This window comes from Scatophagus argus, chromosome 12 (assembly GCF_020382885.2).
Source record: "Scatophagus argus isolate fScaArg1 chromosome 12, fScaArg1.pri, whole genome shotgun sequence".
In the NCBI taxonomy this organism is placed as follows: Eukaryota; Metazoa; Chordata; class Actinopteri; family Scatophagidae; genus Scatophagus; species Scatophagus argus.
Window position 1 is genome coordinate 23693254 of NC_058504.1, and position 27628 is coordinate 23720881.

At 41.9% G+C, this 27628-nt stretch overlaps 1 protein-coding gene across 3 annotated transcripts in view; it reads left to right on the forward strand.

Annotated features, from left to right (window-relative positions):
- The window catches only part of abhd18 (abhydrolase domain containing 18), a 66721-nt gene that overhangs the window by 33826 nt on the left and 5267 nt on the right, over nucleotides 1–27628 (forward strand). For all 3 annotated transcript variants that reach the window (XM_046406288.1, XM_046406289.1, XM_046406287.1), the window contains 3 exons: nucleotides 18305–18540; nucleotides 22540–22676; nucleotides 23241–23403. In XM_046406288.1, coding sequence (XP_046262244.1) covers nucleotides 18305–18540; nucleotides 22540–22676; nucleotides 23241–23403 — 536 coding nt within the window. The remainder of the gene's footprint in view (nucleotides 1–18304; nucleotides 18541–22539; nucleotides 22677–23240; nucleotides 23404–27628) is intronic.

The following is a 27628-nucleotide window of genomic DNA, read 5'->3' on the forward strand; positions in this document are numbered from 1 at the left end:
CAGTCCTTGAAGCATGGCAAGCATGGAGTAGCATACGGGTGTCAGCCTCTTCCTGAGTGGACGACAGTTCTGCTACCTTGTGCACTCCCTGTTGGGTCAGCTTGTAACACTGATCTTTCGCTGTAGTGTACAGAACCTTTTCACCGAGTCTCGTTCTAGACTGTTCTTTGCCCCACTCTTTGAGCAAGAAGGTAGCAAGATTTGTTTTGTTGTTGTTGCTGTGTAGGAACTTCTTCCATTGCTGAACTCTGTGCCCTGCAATGATCTGTTTGACCTCTGTGCCTGAGTCTGCACCTCTAGCCACTCTCTCCATGTGTTTGATAGAAGCTTCATTATATACATCAAAAACAATGTCAACACGGGTGCTGTGACTTGCTTCAGCTAGCACAGTGGACAAAGCATAGACTGCAATATCAGCAAATGTCTTGCCATCACCGTTCAGCTTCTGAACAAGTGCCATGCCATCTATTACGCAGGTGGAATTAAATGGCAATGATTCAGCAACACATGGGAACTTAAGCAGTTGCTTGGCAAGTGAGGATTTGCAGGTCTTCCTCAGATTGCCATCTGGCGAAGCAAGAGCCCACGGAAGTGGTCCAAGGGGATGAGAAAACACCTCCTTCAGGTTGAGCTGTCTACTCTGTGCAATCAGTATCATCTGGGCAAATATTCGATTATCAGCTTTGAGGATAACCTCTTTATTCCCAGTTTTGCATGTCTTTGCCTTTCCATGCATTGAGGAGAATGTTTTCAGTTTCATCTTGGAGAGTGGTGCATGGAACTGCTTGGCAGGAGGATTACTCTCAACACGTTCAGCAGAGAAGGTTCTGTAGGCATTCTCGCCAGTGGTGTGTGCATTCAGAAGGTCTTCAGCAACATCTGCTGGTGCTTTACTTCCAGTAGACAGAGAAACAAGGGACTCACTACCTGCAAATGGATTTAGATTAGATAATGGATTTTTTTTGAGAGAGAGAGAGAGAGAGAGAGAGAGAGAGAGAGATTAAGTGATACAATGCTCTTTTCGGAACCAGACAACAACTGGACTGTTAGCACGTTAGCTGTGATTGTGTGTGTGTAAGTGGGTCAGTGTGAGAAAGAAAAAACTTTTTTTTTCTTTTTTTTTTTTTTAATGTGTGTACTTCACCACCAAAGGGAGGTTAATGGCGCACACCGTCAATTATATTTAACTGAAAGTAAATATCGAACAAGAAGCGAAATATTGTACGAGCAGCAGATCCAAACTGAGAGGGTCAGTCAGAGTGAACTCTGGCACAGAGGAACTGTCTTTATATTCCACAGGCAGAGAGAACACACACCCCTTCAATGGGGAGGAGTCAACAATTTAGTCAGCATCACTGACATTTCTCAGAAAGTTCTTGTTCGAGAAAAAAAAAAATAATCGAAAACATTTTGTGCCATCGTTGCATTCTGTTTTTATTTATTACAAGCCCATTATTTACATGTTTAAACTGCTTAAACCACAATAATAACTTTAAATGTGGCCTCATCCAATACATGTCAAGTTTGAACATTTCTCCAAAATTAGCACCTATTTCAGTAAATTAAGCCTAATTTGCATATTAAGCCATTACTTTTAAGAAAACCTGAAATACAAGCAATACTTCTCTTAATGTATGTGATAAACTGGGGAAGTTTTGTGGTGTTATATAAAAGTTTTACCCTATTTACCAGTATTTCTCACCAGAGAACAGTCATTTTTAAATGTAAATTCCACAAAAGTGTGGACCTCATATAAATTAGGCTACATGTGGTTGTTGTGTTTTAAGGACCCTTTGAACTATCTAAAAATGATGAAAATGCTGAATAACAACTTTTTCTAAAAAATATTTACCTCAGACTTTCAACTTGACATATCAAGAAATTAGCCTAGGGTTAGGCTAATAGTACACTTCTGTTTCTGTCTTTTGAAAAACGCCATGTCTGATATAAGACTGAAAATCACCCCCTCCAAATCAGATAATATGGGTAAATGATACATTTTCTGAATCCTTAGGGTCATGCCAGTATTTCAGTGTTTGAATTTAGTTTCTCTGATGCTCCCTGGTGCCACAGGACTAAAAGACAAAAGATGAATTAGGCGGAAATGGCAGGAAAATTAAAGAAAGATGAAAGTGACATATTTTGTCATTGGAGGGAACTCACTCCAACGAAATTTGTGCTCTGCATTTAACCCACCCAAGTGACGTGCACACACAGCAAACCCGGGGCAGTGGGCGACCACGTGCAGCGCCCGGGGAGCAGTGGGGGTTAGGTACCTTGCTCAAGGGTACCTCAGCCATGGACACCAGGACGGGGAATCGAACCAGCGATCCACCGGTTACGGGTCCGACACCCTAACCGCTGATCCACGACTGCCCCTGTGTGTGATTAAAAGTTTGAAGAGCTCCAGGGTTGGCTATACTAATCCAAAGTGTTCACAAAATGGTTTAAATGAAAGCTCAGAGTCTCCCCTTTAAAATGATACCAAACATAACAAAATAAAATATTCTAATATGTCCAATATAGCTTTTTAACTTTGCCAATGCTCTGCTTGATTTATACGCATTATTTTCTCAACCTTGGTCTACATTATGTGTGATAACTCAAAACAGCTACTCTTGTCAGATGGCCATCATACATCATTGGAAAGCTGAGATTCCAAGCTTTCCGAAAAGGTATGGTAGTCTTTGCCACTTTTTCGGTAACGGTTTCCATATTTTGGGGCCCTGGCTCACGGACTATCAGGGCTATTCCTTACTTGCCAAATTACAAGATACAAGATACAAGATTACAAATTAAACCTCATCTAATGTAATATCTCCCCCTATTTCTTTTTGTTTTTCCTCGGACAGGGTTGGCAGATGCACCTGTGACAAGAACTTATCTATGTCCTTCTGGTCTTGTACCTTGAGACGAATACAATTTTTGTTAAAATACCCTAAATGTTTCATTGATCTCCCCGCAGTCTGTCATTAAGGTCCCTTTTTCATTCTCCACAGAGGTTATTAAAGTGTGATTGTGCGGCTGTTTTACTCTCTGGGCCAGAAATCTCCTTGCCGCTTCACCTTGCTCATAGTACCTCTACGCTGAAACAATGCATATTCTGCCTTCTTCTGTAGGATAGAGTTTAGCTCCAGTTTAATTTTGTTTAATTGTGCAAACACTGCTGGGTCTAGTTGCGACGCATATATTATTTTAAGATCTTTAATTTCTTTCTCCAGTTATAATAGTCATGTAGTGGTTTGTTTTTTCAGATAAGAACTGTGTTGCATTAAGCGACCCCTCAAGCAAGCTTTAAATGCATCCCCTTCTAGACCTGGGTTAGAAGTTGACCCTTCATTAAATTCCCAATGCCCGATTCCCATTTCCTTTCTAATGAAGTTACAGGATATTTCATTTTGAAGCAGTGAGGTATTGAGTCTCCAATGGTTTTTAGGGATATCAGATAAAGACCCAGAACCTAACACCACTTCAACTGGAACGTGATCTGACAATACAGTATTACCAATTGACACAGTAAGTAGTAGTAGTCCTCACTAATTGTTTATATATTAGGAAATAGTCTATCCGATGAAATCCGATATGAAACGTGTGGGTTAGAATAGAAGGTGTACTCCCTATCCTGGGGGTGTAAAACCCTCCAAATATCGACTAGTCCCAGCTCCTCTTCCAGAACCTCAATAGCTACTTGAGATACTACTTGTCAGAAAAAAAATCTGGAGAGTCTATATTTGGTGCATAGACACTAATAAGAGAGTATCTGCTACCAAACAGATCTACACTGATAGCAACCCATCTGCCTTCCCTGTCCGAAAGTTGCTTGTGGGTAGTAATGTTTAAATTTTTACAAAAAAGTATACAGTTGGTTAGATGAATAGGCACCATAAAATATTTTACCAACCCAATCCCTTTGCAACTTAGTTGACTCTTCATTATTTAAATGAGTCTCCTGCAAAAAGCAGATGTCTACTTTTTTTTGTTTTAGATATAGAAGAAGTTTGTTCTTCTTAGTAGCAAGATTTGCCCCTTTAATATTCCATGATAGTACCTTAAGCATGTCTACCATTTTAACATATCACTTCTACTATTTTACCCTCAACCATGCCGTATTGAGATCTTCATGAGGCTCTCTTAGAGATGAAACTTCTCACCTCCTCTGGAGAAGTGAAAGTTTGTCGGATGTTGTCCGCCACCCTCAGCATGCCTGGATATAACATAGTGTACCGAAGCCCCTTCTCCTGCAGTTGCTTCTTTAGTTTGTCAAACTTTTTACGCCTCTGAATAATATCCTGTGAGAGGTCCTGAAAGAAAGATACCCGCTTGCCTCTCCATTCCACACACTCCTTCTCTCGGGCCACCATTAACACTGCTTCTCTGGCTCCAAACCTCAGGAAACGTGCCAGGATATGCCGGTCTCTGTTGCCCCGCTGACCAGTTCTATGGACGCGCTCTATCTTGAAGTCCGGTCCCATTTCGATATCCAATACTTCCTCTAGAAATGTCTGCACAAACCTTTGCATGTCTCCCCCTTCAGCACCCTCTACTACTCCAACTATGCAAACATTATTACGGTGGCCAGTGTTGGGATCTCTGGCCATGCACTCTGGAGAACAATAGAGCGGCCTACATGTACCCCATAAAGCCTGAGTTAGAGTGACTGCCGGTTAGAGACCCCCACCCATGACCTACACCTAGTCGTAAAACCCTGAATTTGAACTCAGGACCGGCACGGACATTGGCTGTGTGTCAGCCATCTCCACAGGGGTCCGAGGCAACATCACTCAGGTAATAAAAGTGCACTGCGACCCTCAGTCGCTGCTTTTTCCCGTGCGTGCTGTGACAGTGAGAGCTGCTCAAGGCTCTCCAGGTGTCCAAATCGCCGAAAGGGAGCAACAATCAAACGTTTGATTATCATCAGTTTAGGTCCCGGGTCACAGTTCTGCAACTCACAGGCTGAGAAACAGACTGCTGTATTTTTCCTGTAACATTTCCTTGCCGAGGGATCAATACTCCGCATCGCCTGAGACAACGGATTGCCAGCATCCCGCTGAGCACGACGTTATGATCATTTAAGCGGATTATTAACTTTCAAACTCCGAAGGATCGGAGCAACGCAAAGTAAGAGGCTTATGTCTGGGCAGAGACAATGTAGGGTTGTTTACACATGATTTTCTGTAACTTGTAAGTGATGCATTTATTGATTTTGGGTTACTGGTCATCCACTTTCGCCAGTTCAGCGAGACCGCGCGTCACTGGTTAAGGGACCAATAGCTGAGCAGATAAGCTCTGGTTTACTGACTCCGCTATTGTGTGGTGATACGTGAGACTCCAAAGAATTGGAGTGGATTCTTTTTCTTATTGAGTGTGTTTTCTGCTCTTTTCATTCCTATCCTTCTTCCTCAAACTCTTCCTTCTGAAAAGTGAGTCGAAAGTACTTCTGAAAGCATGCGATCATGAACCGTAACAAAGGGGTACGTGGCGCCTAAAGGCTTTCGCCTATTGTTCTCTTCTATGGACACGTAAGCCACATCACGTGGGTTATCACCACCTTGGCTCTGAATAATACGGCGCATTCTTCTGTTGCCATTTTGGTTTTGTTGAGTCATCACTGGAGTGCTTATTTGCTGCTTTGTGTGCTGAGTCACCGTTTGTGTGGTTGTTCACCATTTTGTGTGCTGATTCTTTCTCACGGGCTAATTCGCCATTTTGGTTGTAGTTTCCCCACTCACGTGGCCGTTCGCCATTTTGGTTGTAGTTTCCCCATTCACGTGACCATTCGCCATCTTGGTTGTAGTTTCCCCACTCACGGGGCCGTTCGCCATTTTGGTTGTAGTTTCCCCACTCACGTGGCCATTCTCCATTTTGGTTGTAGTCTCCCCACTCATGTGATCAGCCGCCATCTTATTTGTAGTCTTCCCACTCACGTGATCAGCCGCCATCTTGGCTTCAAGGGACACGCGCCCCCCCCCCCCCCCCCGCATCATCCCTCTGCCATCTTGGTCTCCATTGTCATCTCTTTCTCTCCTGTATATATGCACACCTATGTATACATATACTCTTGCTGCTGTACCTGTGTTATCCCTAGTTAATAGTTAATGTGTGTTGATAAAACATAGATTGTAATAGTGTTTATTATAAAGTGATACTTATCTCTGGATGGTTGTTGCTGGTTAATAAATCTCGGTATAGTTTAACCTGTCGTTGTCTGTGGTTATTGTGAATGTACTTGTAATAACAGCTGAATTCATGATAGTCAGTGCTCGGATTCATCCTTCGTAATTTTAAGAGACTGTTATTTCCTATTAATTAATTTGGCTATTGGTCCCTGGTGACAGGGTGGTGCCCCGATTTTTATGTGTATAAAGCATACACTGATTTTGCTTTAATGATTATTCCCCATAATCATTGATTCTTCTGCCAATAACCAAATTGCTCCTCTAGTGCACAACACCGGCGTCTTTTAAGTATGTTATTTTCTCCTGAAGTTCAGTGTTTGTTTTGATAGCCGTGTCCACCGCCACACTCAGGCATTAAAATACATGTCTCAGTTTCAGTCACTTGAGCTCCCAGTTTCTCCACCGCTATTTTAACTGCATCCATGCCCGATTTCAGCCCACACATATTGGATGAGATACCTTGTAGTAGCGTTTTAATGCTCGTTAGCTCAGCTGTGGTATTCATCTGTGGTGGGTCTGGGGTGGCCGCCATGTGCTCCTCCGTGCCCTCCTGAGTCTGTCGAGTTACGCTTCTGAAACTGTACTGTGTAAGGGTTTTTTGGACTGGTTGCATATTAATACGAAGTTTCAATCCTACGCACGGGTATTTTCTGTATTTGGAATATGTCAATGAAAGGAGGGGGTATGATGAACGGCCTCGCAGCACACTCCCCTACGCTGCCTTCTCAGGTGCTTGCTCCACTGGAAGTCCCTGAGGAGCTTTTTTTTCTTTTCTTTTTTTTTTTAATAAAACCTACTTGATCTCCATGTATAATGTCTGGGAGTATTTTCTCTAAACATGACGCCAAGGTCTTTATCAAAATCTTACAATCCACTCCAAGAAGGCTCACAGGTCTGAAATTAGACAAATCAGAAGTGTCTCTGTCCCCTTAGAAATAAGAGAAATTAAAGCATCATTAAACATACCAGGCAGTGAGCCCCTCTCAAATGCCTCCATGTACACCTTATGCAATATGGGGGCCAAGATATCAATATATTTCTTGTAATATTCCACTGGGAAGCATTAGGAACAGACTGAGATGCAGAGCACACCATTCACCTCTGCCCAGCATCCTACTCGACAATGTCCAGTCACTGGAAAACAGACTTGATGAACTCAGGGCCAGAATAAAGTTCCAGAGGGATATACGGGACTGTAATGTCATCTGCCTCACTGAGACATGGCTGACTCCCCTGACTCCGGGCCACGCCGTTCTTCTCTTCTCGAGTTCTTCTCAGTTCAGGATGGGCAAGTCTGGTAAATCAAGGGGAGGTGATGTGTGTCTGATGGTGAACAACAACTGGTGTGACAACAGGAACGTTGTGTCTCTCAGACACTCATGTTCCCCTGACCTGGAGCTCCTGACATCCAGTGCCGTCTTTTCTACTTGCCCCGCAAGTTTACTTCGGTCATCGTCAGCGCTGTTTACATCCCACCTCAGGTGAATACGGACACTGCTCTCACCGAGCTACATGAGGCTGTACCCTCCCATCAAGCTAACCATCCTGATGCAGACCTCATCATGGCCGGGGACTTTAATCATGCTAACCTGAGGAAGGTGATACCGGAGTTTAAGCAACACATCGACTGTCCCACCAGAGGAGAAAGGACTCTGGACCACTGTTAGTCTCCTTTCAGGGAGGGATGGTTACACGGCCTCTGCCTCAATTTGGCCTTTCGGACCACGGTGCAGTCCTTCTCATGCCGAAATATAACGGCTGAAGCAGGAATCTCCTGCAGTCAGAGAAGTATCACAGTGGACTGACCAATCAGAGGCCGCTCTGCACGGTGCACTGGATTCAGCGGACTGGGACATGTTTCGGTGCAGCTCGGGCGGTGACGTCAATGAGTTCACGGAAGCGGTTGTGGGTTTTATCGGGAAAATGGTGGAAGACATAACACCAACAGCCACCATCAGAACTTTTCCCATCCAGAAGCGTCCCAAAGACAGCCCAACCCAGTAAACCCAGTATCGCCCCACTGCCCTCACATCTGTGGTGATGAAATGTTTTGAGAAGCTGGTCAAAACATTCATCACCTCCTCTCTGCCCCCCACCCTGGACCCCCTTTAGTTTGCATACCACCCAGACAGATCCACCGACGACGCCATAACTTTCATGCTGCACAAGCCACTTTCCCACGTGGACACTGGAATGGGGAACTATGTGAGAGTGCTGTTTGTGGACTACAGCTCAGCATTCAGTACCATAGTCCCCTCCAGGCTGGTTACTAAGCTGTGTGATCTTGGACTGAACTCCTCCCTGTGCAGGCTGGTCCACAGCTTCCTTACCAGCAGACAGTTCCCTGCTGTACTCCCTGTACACACACGATTGTGTGTCCACATCAAACAACAACATCATCATAAAGTTTGCTGATGACACAGCCATTGTGGGGTTAATCTCCCACAACAAGGAAGAGGCCTACAGGAAGGAGGTCACTCACCTGGAGAGCTGGTGCTGGGAGAACAACCTCCTGCTGAACTTCAGCAAAACTAAGTAGCTGATTGTGGACTATACTCTTAACCCAAATTAGTTGAGTTTACTAGGACAACGCGTGGAAACCGATTGCCTTAAATGGTTTAAGTTTTTACACAGTGGTTAAACTAGGCATTTTAAGTTGTATTAACGTAACACATTAACTAAATGCAATAGTCTTTACTAAAAATATTTAGCTCACATGACTAATTTGTTTCTTTTTTGAGTCTGTAAAAAATTACTATTATAAATTCAACATACATATATATATCAAAAAACCTAATATGTATTATTTCTCATTACTTAAAATGATTTTTAAACTAATTTTTAGTAATTTTTTATTATTGTATTTTATACAATAAAATAAGAAAGAAATAATAATCCAGAACATGAATTCATTGGGTTCAACATGTTTTATTTTCTAAATAATTGGCTGCAACAACATTAACTTGTAAAAACAGGTTAAAAAGAGGCATTAAAACAGTTTAACTGTCTGGACTCAAAGGAACAGTGAATACAGTGGCACAAGTTTACAGTGGACAAACAAAAATCAAAACTTTTTTTTCTTGTCTTAGTAAAGTTTAAAGGTTGAGGCCAGGTTGTTGGTTTAATGGTCAAGACAGATAAGTTCTTCAATACAATACTGGGAACATCATTTCTTGATGCTTTTTTGTGTTATTTCAAACAAACTGTTTATATGAAAACAAAAAATTTTCTCTGGTCTTTCATAAAATGTCAGAATACAAGTGATTAAACATGAAAGAATAATATAAACAATCATCAGCTGGAGATATGCCTGCGTCAGATCTAATAGAATGCAGAATAAAGAGCAGTAAAAGCATTGCATTCATTATTGTTTTTAACAAAATAGTGGTCAGAACAAATCCACAAAATCTGGAATGCAAATATTTGCACCTCAAAACAGGGAGACCAAACAGGTACAACTTGAGGCTTTCTGATATGGCCCTGTATATATTTTTCCTTTAAATTGTCAGCTGGTTTGCCAATGTAATCTAGGTTTCAGGTCAGTATGGCCCAACATCAGGAGCACCTGCTGGATGAAGTGGAAGGTGTTTTTCATGGACTTGGGATAGTTAAGGTGTAATGCGTATACCAGTCCAAACAGGATGCACACAGCCTTTGGCAAGTCCTGAAGACTGTCCACGACAGGTTCTCCCTCAATGACAATGTTTCAATCAATCAATCAAGGCCATTTTGTGCTGTATTTGACGGGTCTAAATGGAAAAGGTACAAGTAAAAAAGCAAAAAATAATCATCATTTTGATAACTATCAAAAATGAGACTTATTGTACTTTATGGAGACTTATGGTAATTTAACAGATATTGAGAGGATACTTGCAATACATGTTTTGTAGGCTTGTCACCAAGCAGAAGAGGAAGTCCTCTGAGCACCAGTGTGCGGATGTCAGCTGGTTCATTAGTCTTAGGGAGTAATATGACAATACATGTTAGAATATGATATGTTGCCCTTCTTTTAGTGGTTGATAAGGGGCCATCCTTGCCAAAAAATTTTGTTATGACATTGCTTTCTGAGACAGCCCTGATTATTTTTCGAACAGCTACTTACAGTTCCACGGCATCATTGAAAAACTATAACAGGTGAAGTGAAAAAAGCTTTTGACCGTTCTTTTAAAATATCGACACAAGCACATATTAACCATTAAGTGCTCTCTGTTTAGCTCAACAGTGGCTCGACAAAACAATAAGAATAATAATAACCTAAATATAACATAACATAGTGTCATAATGTCTACTAAACATGATCGTTGCATTAAACATTTCACTTAAATATTGCAATCAACGAAATGCATTTTGTAATGAGACCCACTTTTTACTAAACACAAAAGATTAACTAATGACTACTAAAAAGCTTAATTAAAACTAAAATCTGGGTTTACAGTGTACAGGAAGAAGCAGCAGAGGGACATCTGTCCAGCAGCATGAGCAATGATCATGGTTTCAGTAATAACTAAAAACATATTCAAGAGGTTGTTCAAAACATTAGGCCTTCTCATACATACTGTCTTAGTGCCAAGATAAAATATGAAAAATCCCGGTTAAATCCACCCATAATTTGGTGCTTCTAACTAACCTCCACCCCGCCCCCCGGTTAACCTGAACTAAATTAACTGTGTCCTTGAGGTGCATTTTTTCAATAGCACAGCTCTTCCTGCCTCCCAGAAACCATCTTTAAAGTTACCTTTCCCACAGATTCACACACACTTCATCTGGTTTCTATAAAGTTTCCCAGTCCTCTATTCAGCTTCTCACACAAACATCTCTGCGTCGTTGCTGTCTCGAAAAGTTTTCTTCTGCCCTTTCCATGTGAAGATGAGTGTTGCAGGGTAGACCAGCCTGTGTCTCACATTTAGCTCATGCAGATGTCTTTTCACTGGAGTGAATGCTCTTCTTTTCTCCACCAGCTCTCTGGACATATCCTCATTAAAGGACTGCTTACAGTCCTCCCAGTCGATCCCTTGTCTCTCCTTAGCCACCTGCAGCACCTTGCCTCGAGTCGATGAACGTAAGAAACACATCAGTATGGTCCTGGACGGTTGGTTCGGGCCCGGTATGGGTGCCAAAGAGCGGTGGGCACATTCAGTTTCAAACTCGCTGCCGGACTGTCCATGCCCCTGAGAAATGTTTTTTCCTCATACTGAATAACTTTGCCCGTCTCCTCCTTGCCCTCTTTCAGTCCCACCAGTGTTACATTATTCCACCTGCTGCAGTTTTCCAGATCTTCCACACGCCTCCACCGTATTTCCGGTGTCTTGTCACACTTCTCCATGCTTTTCTTCATTCGTGTGTTTACACCTTCCACGTCCGATATGTGTTGTTCTGCCTCTCCAAGCCTCACTTGTATGCTCTCCACCACATCTTTAAGCTCTTTCGTGGTCTCCTTAATTGAAACAACATCTGTCACCACCACATGAAGCGTGGCACTCATTTTCCATATTTCCTCAAACATTATTTTATTGTCAAACACTCCTCCAGGTTTAGGGTTGTTGTCACATGCCAGTGTCAGAGAGGTACATTCTGGTATTGGACTGATCTTTGAGGTTAGCTTACTTCTCGTCGCCGCTCCTTTGACAAAGTTAGCCTTGCTGTTGTTCAACGTTTTGCTGGAAAACTACAGATTTTTTAGCAAAAATTGGTATTAACTCTTATCTTTAACACAGGACCTCAACTTTCAGACCAAGAATGAAATGTGTGTCTCCAAGTTTACGTAATTAATTGATGGTCATGAGGAAGTCTCCTACTGTGCTGCCATCTTCCCTGCGTCCCACGTGACCACGCTGGGTTGTAAAACTCTTGTTCAGACCTCTGGAACTACATGTGGGCCTCTCTATTGTTTAATCTCAGCACATGGCATGAGTTCCCAACAGTATATATTAATCAAAGCTAATTGCACAAGTTACCATCAAGTGCAGTACATACCGAGGTGATGTGCTATCCCTGCCACTGTTCTGCATAGGCCTGAATCTCCTCAGCCAGATCATCACAAAGAGTGGTTATGTATACCAGTTCTGAAGTGGGGCAACTATCAGCCACCTCCTCTACATGGATGACATCAAGCTGCATGGCAAGAGCAAGCGAGACACTGACTCGTTGATCCACATCACCAGGATTGACAGCAATGACATTGGAATATCATTCGGACTAGATAAGTGTGGCTGGATGGTAAGAGAGGGGAGATGATCAGAATGGAGGGGATTGAGCTACCAGAAGGCAACATTACAGATGTTCGGTACAGTTACAAGTACCTTGGGATCCTGCATGCAATTGCAAACCATCAGGAGGCTGCAAGGAAGTCAGCTGTAGGTACCCACACAGAGTGAGGCAGGTCCTGAGAAGTTAGCTGAATGGTAAGAACAAGGTCTGGGCCATTAATTCATATGCCCCACCAGTCATCAGATACTGTGCTGGCTTTAGAAGTTGGCCAAAGGAAGAGACAGAGGCCACTGATATCAAAACAAAGATACACGGAGGGTTTCATCCAAAGTCCACCACACCGAGACTGTACACTAAGGACTAGTGAGTGTCAAAGCCACTGTCCTGTATGATACAACAAAGATCCAGGAATACATCAGGAAGATGGCCCCCAGAGATGAACTACTAAGTGAATACCTCAGCCATCAGAAACTTGACAATGATAAAGAGGAAGAGGATGTACCATCATGGAGGGTCAAACCTTTGCCCAGTATGTACCACCAACAGATAGTAGAAGTGGCAGATATCAGCCCAAGAACAAGCACTCGGTACAAGATCAGTAGCGGCTGGGATCTACCACACCATGGCAGGAACAGCATACATAAAACGCCATAACCAAGTGGCTGGCATAGTATACAGGAGTATACAGCACTGAGTCTGGGCTGGAAGTCCCAAGATCAGAATGGAAGTCATTCTCAGCCCAAGGTGGCTGAGAATGACCAAGCTAAGATCCTGTGGAACTGCAAGATCCAGACTGACAAAAGGGTGATCTGGCAAGCTGGCTATTACGTTGGTCAACAAACAATGGAAAAAGGCAGCAGTGATAGATGTACCAGTCCCAAGTGACAGCAACATCAAGAAGAAGGAACACAAGAAGTTCGAAAAATATCAAGGGAGGAGCTTGAAAAGATGTGGCAAGTAAACAACAGTGATGCCAGTGGTGATCTATGTATGTATATGTACAAGCATGCACATATAAATTCTTAAGTTTTAAAATTATTATAAATACTAAATTGATAATGAATAATAATATACATAATACACAGTGTACAATAAATTTGTACACTGTTGTTGTTATTCATTACACACGCAGGTGTGAAATACAAACAGGACCTGTAGCCATGGATTAGTTGCAGAGATGTCTGAGTGATGGGGCTTCTACATTGTAAGTATTTCAAGCATTTAGGGGTTTGATGTCTTGCTCATGGGTGCTTTGGCATTGCCCAGGAGGGGAGGTGGCACCTGTCCAGCTACCAGTCCACACACCATACTGTGGTTCTTAACTGAGTTGAAATAATAAACCAGTTCCCAAGCCACTTTCATACGAACTGAGCTATTGATGCCCCTATAATCAGACTACATTATGTGTGGTCATCCTGTGAACTGGAGAGCATACCGTCCCCCAGTGACTTCTTAAATGAATTCCCTGACTTTCTATCATACCTTGCAATAAAGTCAGACAAAGTTATCACAGTGGGAGACTTTGATATTCATGTGGAATGTTGAAAATGACTGTCTTCTGCATTCAAATCACTGGTAGAATCAATTGGCTTCTCCCAGAGTGTAAATAAACCCACTCACTCCTTTAATCATATCCTAAACCTCGTGCTAACCTATGGCATTGAGGCTGACCACCTTACAGTTTTCTTCCAAAATCCTGTTTTGTCTGACCACTCCTTAATAACTTTTGAATTTACTTTTGCAAACTATACTTTGCCTGGAAAAAATTCCACTACAGTAGATACCTTTCTGACACTACTGTATCTAAATTTAAAGAACATTCCAGCAGAGCTTGCCATTACGCCCTGTATTAATATAACGGAGGGCAACTTTGCCAATTTCACTCCCTCACAGGTAGATCTTCTTGTAGACAGCACAACAACATCACTTCTTGGGACCCTTAATTCTGTAGCCCCTCTGATAAAGAAGGTCATTAACCAGAAGAGAGTAGCTCCCTGGTTCAGTTCAAATCGTTACATTTTGAAACAGAAAACCAGACAGCTGGAAAGAAAATGACATTTCAGCCAATGTGTAGAAGACCGTCAAACCTTGAAAAATAGTTTATCAATGTATAAAAAAGAACTGCGTAGCACCAGAAGGGCATATTACTCCTCATTAATAGAAAGGAACAAGAACAATCCTAGATTCCTCTTTAATACTGAAAACCTTAGGGCTGTTGAGTCATGCATCCCTCCGACTCTCAGCAGTGATGATTTCTTAACTTTCTTCACTGATAAGATTGTGAACATCAGAGCGAGGATTGGCAGTAATACTCCACCAAATATAGTTTCTCTTATAACAACCTCCACACCCAAAGTATGTTTGGACAGCTTCTCCCCCATTCACCTCTCAAAGTTAACTTCAGTCATTATCTCATCCAAGTCATCCACCTGTCTACTTGACCCAGTCCCAACTGGACTAGTTAAGGATGTCTTTCCCTTAGTTAACATTTCTATACTGAACCAGATCAATCTCTCTTTAGTCACAGGTTATGTACCACAGGCCTTTATGGTGGCTGTCATCAAACCACTATTAAAGAAACCTTCCCTAGACTCAGGTATATTAGGTAATTACAGACCAAGATCCTTGAGAAGACATCTCCACTCTAACAACCTTTTTGAACTTTTTCCAATCTGGATTTAGAAAACACCATAGTACTGAACCAGCACTGATAAAAGTTTCTAACAACCTTCTCCTGGCATCCGATAGAGGTTTTCTCTCCATACTTGTACTTCTAGATCTCAGTACTGCATTTGATATCATTGATCACAACACTCTCCAGAGACTGGACCATGAAATTGGGATTGAATGATCCACCCTTCGATGGTTCAAGTCATATCTGACAGGTATCAGTTTGTTAACATTACCGTAATCATAATTTCTCCAAGTACAGTAAAGTTACTTATGGTGTACCTCAGGGTTCAATATTAGGGCCAATACTTTTCACTCTCTTCATGCTTCCATTAGGGAATATTATCCGGAAGCACTCCATCAATTTTCATTGTTATGCTGATGATACTAAGCTATGCTTAACCATAAAACCAGATGACAGAAGCCACCTTACCAAATTGGGAAAACTGTCTGAAAGACATTAAGTCTTGGATGTCCTCCAACTTCTTAATACTTAGTTCAGATAAAACAGAAGTTATTGTATTTGGACCTAAACATCTCAGGGACTCTTTTTCTAGCCGGGCTGCTACCCTTGATGGCATCACCTTTAATACAGCGGTGAGAAACCTTGGAGTTATTTTCGACCAGGACCTGTCCTTCAGTTCCCATATGAAACATATCCTTAAGACTGCCTTCTTTCACCTTCGTAGCATAGTTAAAATAAGGAACATCCTTTCTCAGAGTGATGCTGAGAAGTTGGTCCATGCATTCATCACTTCTAGGCTGGAATACTGTAATTCTCCTTTGTCAGGATGTTCTAAAAACTCTCTGAAGAGTCTCCAGTTGGTCCAGAATGCTGCAGGGCGAGCATTGACAGGAGTTAATAAGAGAGCACATATCTCACCTGTTTTAGCTTTTAGCTTCACTCCATTGTCTTCCTGTAGGATATAGGATAGACCTCAAAAACCCTTTTATTGACTTATAAGGTTCTCAATAACAAAACTCCGTCCTATCTCAAGGATCTCATTGTTCCTTTTTGCCCCAGTAGAACACTTTGCTCCCAGATTGCAGGTCTGCTAGTGGTTCCCAGTATCTCTCAAAACAGACTGGGAGGTAGAGCTTTCATCTACCGTGCACTACTACTGTGGAACCAACTCTCTCCATGGGTCAGAGAGGCAGACACTCTCTCCACTTTTAAGTCCAGCCTAAAGACATTTACAGTAGGGGTACAGTTAGGGCTGGCTATGGTAACTGAACCATTTTATAGCTATGCTGCCATAGGCTTAGATTGCTGGGGGACTCATCAGGATACAAGGAGCCATCTTCTCTTCTCTTCTCATCTTCTACACATTTGCTATTCTGTCTTTATCTGTTATACCGTATAGTCTGGCCTTGGTGTCTCACGCTCTCTCTGTGTCTTCACAGATTTCTCCAGAGCTCCATCCACCAGCACCAACCTCCACTTGCATCACCTCCTTCCCTGTGCTTCTTCCCTGTCTGCAGTCCCTGCTCATCAACCAACCTGCTGGTGCTGCTTTCCCTGTTCACAGCCCAGCCTGCCCACCAGCAGCTACCTCCACCTACTGACTGACTGAACAATCCCCATCTATCCCATATCTCATGTTGTTAACTGCTTTCCTGCCTGTACAACATTCATTGCACGTCTGCCAGTCTTGGGTGAGGGATCCCTCCTCTGTTGCTCACCCTGAGGTTTCTCCCATTTTTTCCTTGTTAAAGGTTTTTCTGGGAGTTTCTCCACACATTACCCAAGCCGAAGTCACTGAAGTAGTTGGGAAGCTCCTCAGTGGCAGAGCACCGGGAGTGGATGAGATTCGTACCTTAAGGCTCTGAATGCTGTGGGGCTGGGACCGGATGGTGTGCTCCAATTACATAGGGATCACACTCCTCAACCTCCCCGGGAAAGTCTATGCCAGGGTACTGGAGAGGAGAATCTGACCGATAGTCGAACCTCGGATCCATGAGGAACGATGCGGTTTTGCCGGCAGTAAGTCGGACCTGTTCCCAGTGCATGTTGGCCTTAGGCAGGGCTGCCCTTTGTCACCGGTCCTGTTCATTATTTTTATGGACAGGATGTCTAGGCACAGCAAGGGGCTGGAGGGTGTCTGGTTTGGGAAGCACAGAATTTCTTCTTTTGCGGATGATGTTGCCCTGTTGGTTTCTTCAGGCCAGGACCTTCAGCATGCGCTGGGGAGGTTTGCAGCCGAGCGCGAAGCAGATGGGATGAGAATCAGCACCTCTAAATCCAAGGCCATGGTTCTCGACCGGAAAAAGGTGGTCTGTCCCCTCCAGGTTGGAGGAGAGTTCCTGCCTAAAGTGGAGGACTTTAAGTATCTCGGTCTTGTTCACAACTGAGGGAAGATGGGAGCATGAAATTGACAGGCGGATTGCTGCAGCGACAGCAGTAATGAGGTCGTTGTATTGCCCGTCGTGGTAGAGAGGGAGCTGAGCCGTAAGGTGAAGGTCTCAATTTACCAGTCAATCTATGTTCCTACCCTCACCTATGGTCATGAACTTTGGGTCATGATCGAAAGAACGAGATCTCGGATACAAGCAGCTGAAATGAGCTTTCTTAGCAGGGTGGCGGGGCGCTCCCTTAGGGATAGGGTGAGGAGCTCTGTCACCCGGGAGGAACTCGGAGTAGAGCCGCTGCTCCTCCACATCGAAAGGAGCCAGTTGAGGTGGCACCTTCCTGGGGAGGTGTTATGTCACTCGGCTGGCCTGGGAACGCCTTGGGGACTGCCCGGAAGAGCTGGAGAAAGTGTCTGGGGAGAGGGAAGTCTGGGCATCCCTCCTCAAGCTGCTGCCTCGCGACCCGGTCCCGGATGAAGCGGAAGAAGATGGATGGATGGATGGATGGATGGATGGATTTTTCCTTAGTCACTGTGAGGGTTGAAGGGCAGAGGATGTTGCTATGATGTTATGTAAAGCCCTTTGAGACAAACTGCTTGTAAAAATGGGCTATGCAAATAAAGTTGTCTTGTCTTGTCTTGTCTTGTCTTAAATCTTTAAACCCTATTAGACTCTTGTAACATTGCCATTGGTCATTATTTCAAATTTACATTTAGGAATTGTCCATTTTTATCAAATGATAAATTAGAATTACATTTTTAAAGAAGCTCTCCAAGAATCAGAACAGTCACAAGGATGTTCTTTGTGTTAACCCCCCCTTACCGAACACTTACATAAACACACATTACCATCAGTAAGTACATGATTAACTGTATTTTGGTCTGTGTGTCCATGTCCATCAGGTAGATTCCTTTAAGATGGATCCAGAGCTTGTGAAGAATGCTGATTCTTTAGATCATCTGTGTGGCCTGTCTGGAGATGACAGGGCATCCATGGGGAAGAACTCAAAAGCAGCAAGGGAAGTGGAGACTGAGCATCGCCTGTATATTGGTAAAGGCCCTGAACGGGTTGGAGCTGGAGTGCACCAGTTGTTATCATCAGTGAACATCAGTGGGATGAACATTGACAGTCTACCAAGGTAATTCTTTTAAATTATTGTGAATAGAAGCTACAGAATGTGTGTTTTGCAGCAAGTCAAGCAACCTGTCTTAACATCTAGCAAAAGTGCATGATTTACAGGTGGACAAATGTACAGTTTTGTTGGCCTAGCTCATAGTTCATCTGTCATTGCCCCAGATATATTATGTATTCTAGCAGTGTGCAGCTCACACACGAGTTAAGTAAACAGCACAACATACAACACAAATATAAAAATGCTGGTTAATTGTTAGCCATCTGTTTGTCACTAGTGTGTTCATAAATTCAGTCTGAGACACAGTAAAAATATTGTCAAATCAAGTGTTTCTTATGAAGAGGGGTGAGAGGTATAATTAGCACAATTTACTCGCATTTACTTCGCATATGTTCAGGGTGGAGCTTAATGAAGTTTCATGAATATTAATGCTTCATATTTTATTTGCTATATGAAGAGTAAAATCTGCTTTGTCCAGAGTGCTCTGATCCTAGATCAAATGGTCAAATTTATGAGCTCACCTATTTATTTATTTATTTATTTATTTTCCATTAAAGTTGTAGCTACAATGAACCAACCCACTTGTCCTTCTGTTTCTGTGGGTCTAAGCCAAAGACAAGCCCCAAAATCCAAGCAATATTAATTCTCTTCTCGAGCATTCTTCTTTTCTCTTGAAAATATTTAAAAAAATCGATGAGTGCTATTTAAATACCGTGATAAGCAGTATCACTCAGCATAGCAAAACCATTTAAATCTAATTTATACTTATCTCTATAACACCGAATTTGGTTTATGTTGCCGTACAACTCAAACCCTCCAAGTTACACCTAGGGCCTTTTGTTTTGTTCCTTCTCAATGTGTGCACTTAGAACATGTTCAAAACACCCCAAAGTGGCATTTGAAGAGACAAGTTTTTACTTGCTACTGGTGGACATCCCTGTCTTCTTTCCTGGAGTGAGAGAAGCATACATGCCCCGAAAGATGTTTTTGATGACAGTGGTATCCGCACTTGACCTAAATGCTATATATAATCTTCCTGGGATCCCTTTCTCTCTTTAGCTCCAGTTAAGATATCCCATGAGGGCATATAGTGTAACTTGGATTGCACCAGTCATCCCACGCTGCTTTATGTAACATTTCAGATAAGGATGGGTTAAACCAAGGGGTACTACAGAACCAGTTTCCCAAAGGTCTTCAGAATGGGTACCACAGGATGGTAGTAGTTTAGAATATACACTTAAGACTTTTTGGGTAAATGGATGATGGTGACTGTCTTAAAGCAGCAGTACTCTCCTGTAAGAGTGGTATATTGTAAATGTCAGTAATAAATTTATAGTACATCGCCATTTTTTTATTGATTGTGTGATCCTTTTTATCAACTGAGAGTTAAACACAGTGCAACCAGAAAGTATTCACACCGCTTCACTTTTTCCACATTTTGTTATGTTACAGTCTCATTCCAAAATGGATTGAATTAAATTTTTCCCTCAAAATTCCACACAAAATACCTCATAATTACAAAGTGAAACAACTTTGCTTGAATTTTTTTCAAATTTATTAAAAATGAAAAACAAAAAATGTAACATGTACATAAGTATTCACACCCTTCACACCCAAATATACCAGTCCACCTGTGGTAAATTTAGTTGACTGGGCATGATTTGGAAAGGCACACACTTGTCTATATAAGCCCTCACAGTTGACAGTGCATGTCTGAGCACAAACCAAGCCATGAAGTCAGTGGAATTGTCTGTAGACCTCCGAGACAGGATTGTGTCGAGGCACAGATCTGGAAAAGGGTACAGAAGGATTTCTGCCGCATTAAAGGTCCCAAAGGGCACAGTGGTCTCCATAATCCATAAGTGGAAGAAGTTTGGAACCACCAGGACTCTTCCTGGAGCTGGCCCAAAAAAAAAATAATCTTGAGCAGGTAATCTAGCTGAAGAAAGGAATTTGCACTTAAAATAGTTCAGATTAAGGTTGCAATTTTGCAAAATGTCTGTGAGTTCTCTGCATTATTATCCCCAATGTGTCCATAATGTTGCATTGTGACGCGAATGAAAGAAAATTGCAACCTGTCCATCAGGAATCAAAACTTGATTTCTGAATGAAATTAAGTCCTTATTTATGGCTCTTCAACCTCTCCCTTCATCATCAAATACCTCATCACATGTCAGCAGATGTTACACCAAAAAAACTACAAAACAGAAAGTTACGAGGTTGATGAGAAATGGTCTCGTACATTTGTAATAAATTGCTTTTAGATGAGTTTTAAACACATGTGCCTGACTTGTTTTCTTGGAGCTATAATAGGGCTGTACAAAATGCCTCCCCCCAACTCCAAACAAATGTATAAATGTGTTACTTTGCGTCATGACTCAAGTAGTTTTACTGTCATAATATTCTTTAACAAAGTACTTCTTGACTCACTTTATATATACAATGTATATATTGGTTTTTTTACACATGTACATACCTGTATTTTAAATTTTCTTAAAAAATTTGAATACATTGTAAATACCTGTACTTTGAGATTTTAGTTTTTGTTTATCCTATCTTTATTTGTTTATCCTATTTTATACTCCGCACTTTTCTCCTTTTTGGTCAGGAATACTGCATGTGCAATGTCTGTAAGAACAAGAATTTCCCTTCAGGGATAAATAAAGGAATTCTGATCTGATTCTGATCTGATCTGATTCTGTTCAGCATTGGAAATAGATAGATGTCAGGCTGAGGCTCCGAGCAGGACTCAGATGCAGAGACTCGTGTAGCAAGAACAATCTTTATTGCGAATGTCTGTGGCAAATCCTCTAGGCAGAGTGAAATAACAGAGAGGCTATGAAAATTACCTGTCGTGAGATCTTCTCTAGAAGAGAACCCACGACTATGAAACATAAACTAAAACAACGAGGAAACGAAAGCAGGCTATAAGATTTAACAAACAGAAAACGCTCCCTTGGGAGGAAAAATACTACTTACTGAGAACGAAAAATCACTCCAAAGGAGGAAAAACAAAATCACACTATTAATGATCTACAACAAAAAAATCACTCATATAGAGGAATGGCTATGTCAAAAAATCTAACGAGATACTAAGCTGTGCTATGAAAAGGTTAAACAAAAATTCACTCAAGACAGAGGATTCAACAAAGAGATTCTAAACAAGATTTCTATGACTGTGGCAAGGTACGCTGGCGTGATCATACGAAGACGAAACACACTGGCACAAGACAAGGGAAACGCAGACTTTTTGAACACACAAGGGTAATGGGAAACAGGTGGAAACACTCAGGTAATCGGGAAGACAATCAGACTGGAGACACGAGGAAGGGCAAGTGACCTGAAACGAGAGGAGAGTTATACTTCAAAATAAAACAGGAAATGACGAGACAAAAACCCAAAACAAGACAATACCTCACCACGGTGTGACAATAGATAGATAGATAGATAGATAGATAGATAGATAGATAGATAGATGACTTTATTCATCCCTGAGGGGAAATTAAGTTGTCATAGTAGTCCGGTATACTTCAATACAGTAAAACACACAATGACACAAAATACTGGGTATATAAATAGAATAAAATACACGAAAGGGCACTTGTATGAAAATAAATAATAGTAAAAACAGTATCAGAATACTCCATTTTTTCAGAGTGCATAAAGGTGAGAGGTAGATTTAGTCCAGGTGTGTAATCATGGCTCTGACAGAGGTAGATGAGTTAAAAAGTGTGATGGCAGTAGGTAGGAACGATTTCCTGTATCGTTCCTTAGAGCAGCGGGGTTGAATGAGTCTGTTGCTGAAGCTGCTCTTTAGGAAAAAATACTTTCTATGTATGGTGTGTTAAGAGGGACAAAAAAAATCCCAATACTTTACTCATATGTCATTTGCATGTTTGTTTTAACGGTTCTGTTTGAATTTTCAGAGTCATAGTATTACTTGTCGCTCCAGTGACACTGTTTCATCATTTACTTTTCATCTAAAATCTTTTTTTTTTTCCTTAGAGGCCCACATTCACAGAACACACTTCATCTGAAGAAGATGCATTCGGTCAAATGCTGTCGACCATCATTGCATAGAGAGTCTATAAGCTTCATGAAGGGGGTCATGGACGAATGTACACACATGGCCAACTTCTCCGGTAAGTTGTATTGTGCAGACAGATTTATAGGCAATGTTTCTGAGTAGTACCATAATGCAGATGGGACGAGGGAAAGCATTAAAAACAAAACAATATCAAGTCCCATTAACAAAACTAAACATGAGCTCTCTCTCCGAGAAAGCCCAGCAGAGAATGTACTTCAGCTTGCTGAAGACAATGATTGCACACTTTTACAGTGCCATCACTGAGTTCATCAGAGAGGTAGTAAGTTAATCCTCCAGTTGGCTGCCATCATGGAGGAGGTTGTGAGAGATTAATTGGTTCTTGCAAGAATGTCCTCCACTTTTTTTAAGGCTAGGCTAAAAGAAGATGTCACTAGTTCTGCAAACCCCAGAGCTTGGATCTTGAGTCTTTTAGCCAAGACTTACTAACTGTGACTCAGTTCTTGCCTGAGGATCTGAGACTGCACTCTAGCTCATAGGGAAGCAGCAATTCAATAAATGTTCAATCTGACATCAGTGTGTGTCATCTGCATAACAATAGTAATCAATATTGTATCACAACATGTATTAATTGGTGTATCTGTCCTTCTTACTGTCCTAGTGCCTGTAGACACCAGTCTCATCATTGTGGTCCAGGCTAAAGAGGATGCCTACATTCCTCGTACAGGAGTGCTCAGTCTACAAGAGATTTGGCCAGGATGTGAAGTCAGATATCTGAATGGAGGACACATTAGTGCATACCTGTTTAAACAGAATGCCTTCAGGTAATCTACTGACTCAAAGAATATCAAAAGATGTGTGATCAGGTTTGAGGTGTGTGATACGTGACTTTGAGTCTTTGAGTACTTAGCTAGAAGACACACATATTCTTGTCATTTGTTGTGTGACTTCCGTTGAAGTCAGCTGCTGTTGGAGAAAATCGTTAGTACAATAATTAGCATGGCCTGTAAAACACACTTTCACAGTTTCATTGCTTCTTTATCTTTGTTGTGGCAACAGGTTATATGTGACAGAGTAATGGCTGAAAAATTAAGCCCACAGTGAATTTCTAAAAAAATGCATTTGCTTGAATGGCCACTTGCAGCTGTCTTCAGCATGTCAATCCCTATAAGACCTCATGTTAAAAGGCCCAACTTTACATCAAATATAAGCATGCTTACAGCCTTGCACAGAAAACAGTTTTGGTTTCAGATGTCTGTGCTTCAGATTAATGGGCATATATTAGTGCTCAGGAATTTGTTTATTATTATCATTGATCATTTATTAACCATTTGCTCCAAAACCGATTTGACATGTCTGACGAGCTGTCTCTATGCTGGAATTAACATAAATGAGATGTGGTCTGAGTGTCCAAGTTGGGCGCAAGACTCTGCATGATGCACACCAGGGATGTTGGTGTAAACAATATCCAACGCATTTGCCCCTCTTGTTGCAAAGTTCACATGCTGATGGAACTTAGGGAGTACTGATTTGAGATTTGCATTGTTGAAGTCTCCAGCAACAATAATCAGTCCATCAGGATGAACATTCTGCAGTTCGCTAATGGCCCCATGGAGTCCACAGAATGCCTCCTTTTCCTTTGCACCGGAGGGAATGTACACATTATGAGCAGAGGTGAATTCCCACAGTAAATAAAATGGCCCGTATCTGACGGTGATAAACTCCAGCAGCAACGAGCAGTAGTTAGAAACAAGCACAGAGTTCTTGCGCCACTCTGTGTTGATATAAACACACAAGCCTCCGCCAGGGGCCTTACTGCACAAAGCTGCATTTCTGTTGACATGGGTCAAGGTGAGCCTGTCTCTGCACAGAACATTTTTCTCATGTTTTTATGCTGCACCAGTATTGCCAGTGACAATAAAGATTTATTGAGTTGTATTGAGTTGAATTGAACTGAATTGAAAGTTGAAATAATTTTTAAAAAGCCAAAACAAGTGTTTGCAGGGCAACCACGATCCATGGGAACCTGCAAGCTGAGAAAGCAAAAAGACTCCAGGGCAGATGACAAGTTTGTAGCATACAGGGACATGAATGTGTACAGAGGGAGAGGGAGAGAAGTTCAGTGTACTATGGGAAGTCCTCCGGCAGTCTAAACCTGTAGCACCATAACTAGGGGCTAGCCTGGGACAGCCCTAACTATAAACTTTATCAAAAAAGGAAAATATTAAGCCGAATTTTAAATGTAAGGATGGTGTCTGCCTTGCAGACCAAAACTAGAAGATCACACTGGACAGGAGCTTGTTAATTGAAGTCTGTGGCTCACATTCTACTTTTGGTGAATCCCTACATCCTGAGAACATGGAGTTCTAGTTTGGTAAGAGGGTACTATGAGCTCTTGAAGATATGATGTTGTTTGACCATTAAGGACTTGGTGAGAAGAAGGATTTAAAATTCCATTCTGGATTTTACAGGGAGCCAGTGCAGAGAAGGACATGCGTAGCAGCATTCTGTATCAAACCGAGATCTGTCTGATGAATAAGACTGAAACCACCTTAATGCTGTTCCTTTGATGCCAATTAAATTTTCTAGTTTTTGTAGTAAGATGTGATGGTCTGTGGTATCAAGTCTAGTACCGTGGTGTAACAATACATGTACAGACAAGTCCCTCATTTGATGGAATTAGTAGGTCATTTGTAACTTTGACCAGTGCTCTCTGTGTTATAATGAATGGAAATCCTTAAATCAATTATTAATATATAGGAAGTCATGTAGCTGATTGGTGACAGCCTTCGAAAGGATCTTGGCGAGTAAGGGAAGGTTGGACATACGTCTGTAGTTGACTAGGACCTCTGGATCGAGAGTAGCCTTTTTAGATTAGATTAGATTAGATTCAACTTTATTGTCGTTACACATGTAACTCGATTCAGTAAACACGTAAAAGAGTCTGATACCGTTACGGTAACTCAGACGTAAGTGCAATAACAATATAGTAACTCTCGAAATAGTGCAAAGCAATAACCATTTAACAATAACTCAATGTTGCTCAAACGTTACTGTCCATATTCACAATATGACCAACCTTGTTCAGTTTGAACACACAAAAGAAACACGTAAAGCTCACTTTATCAGTTCATTCCTCATCCACGAATCCCTCGAATTCTTCTTCTTCAGTGTCCGAATTGAACAGCTGGGCGAATACGGCATCCAACATGCCCGGCTCGTTAACGTCGTTAACGTCGTAAATTTCTCTCAGCCACTCACTCATCTTTTCTTCGTCCATCCATCCCTTCGAGTTAGCCTTGATAATGACGCCGGCTGGAAAGTCTTTTGGCAAGGTCTTCCTCTTGAAAATAACCATGGGTGGTAGTTTCTGGTCATTAGCCTGGCAAGCGAGAACTACAGTGAAGGACGACTTCTCATTCCCTGTGGTGCGAACATTCACCGTACGTGCTCTCGTTTTATCCACAGTGCGCTTAAATCTGTTACTTCGGCCACGCCCCCTGACTACGGTAGCCACGATTGACCAATATTGATCCATAGATAAGGCGCATCGGATTATAAGGCGCACTGTCGGCTTTTGAGAAAATTTAAGGCTTTTAGGTGCGCCTTATAGTGCGGAAAATACGGTACAAGGCAATGAAATGCAGTTAGCATCTAACCAGAAGTGCAGTAAGCAGCAAGTGCGGATATATAACATCTATAGTTATATGTAAGGACAGTGTAAGGTTATTACTATGGATATTTTTACAGATGGCAATAAGCCTGTGAATATTCTCATTCATCCAGGTCATGGTTATCTCAAGGAAATTCAATCGAATGCAACTGGACTTAGTTATTTGTCTTTGAAGACGTTTCACCTCTCATCCAAGAGGCTTCATCAGTTCATGCTCACTTGACTAGGCTGGGTTTTCTTTTTTTTTGGGTTTGGCAACCCTGAAAATGGTGTGGGAATATGAAAAGTTGGCTCGGAAAATTGCAGATTACAGAAACCACCTACGGTTTAATCTGAGATGCAGACAACAAAGGCTTATACCAACTAGCCTATGCCTATGTTCCACTATGGAAGGCCATAGAGTGGAAAGAATCATAGGAAAAGCACAAAACCAACTCCTCAATGAGCAGATAAGGCAGATTAATTTCACTGTTGAAGGGCTGAAAGAGAAAACAGAGAAATTACTACAGAAATTAACATCACTCCTACCTGGTTCTATGTTGGAGAAAGTTGTGGATTTCACCAAGAAAGGCCAGTTATCTCAACACAACAAAAAGCAAAGAAAGACAGACCAGAAAGTTCCAGAACCTGCAGTCTCGGAACAATAGCAATAACAACACAGAAACTCTTACTTGGAAGCAAAAGACTGACATTCCAGCACAGAATACAGTACAAGACAGATGGGTAAAGAACTTGTCAGACAGAGAACTCACCCAACCAGAGAAAGAGGTCTTAGCCAAAGGCTTGAACTTTGCCATGACACCAAAACAGTTACCTACAGTTGATTTGATTACAGCTACACAATCAGCTATAAAGAAAAACAATTTAACAGAAACCGAAGCCGAACAGCTTAGGTTAAAAGTGTCAGCAGCTTTGTCCAACGCCAAGGCCCCCCCTTCCAACCTCACTTTTGAGGAAAGGAAAGCGGTTACACCACTCAGCAAAGACCCCAAAATCACAATTCTTCCAGCAGATAAAGGACGATGCACAGTTGTGCTCAATACAATTGATTACCACGCCAAAGTCTCTACACTACTCAGCGACACAGAAACATATGAAACCCTGAAAAGAGACCGACTAGTGGCTATAAAAAGAAGGCAATAGAATGTCTACAAAAACTACAAAAAGAAGGGATTATTGACAAAGCACAATATCACCGTCTTTATCCGCAAGATTCTATCCCTTGCTTATATGGACTTCCAAAAATCCACAAAGAAGGGGCTCCACTCAGACCCATTGTAAGCAGCATTAACTCGGTCACCTACAACATTGCCAAACACGTGGCAAACATCCTGGCTCCCTTGGTGGGCAACACCCCCCACCATATACAAAATTCC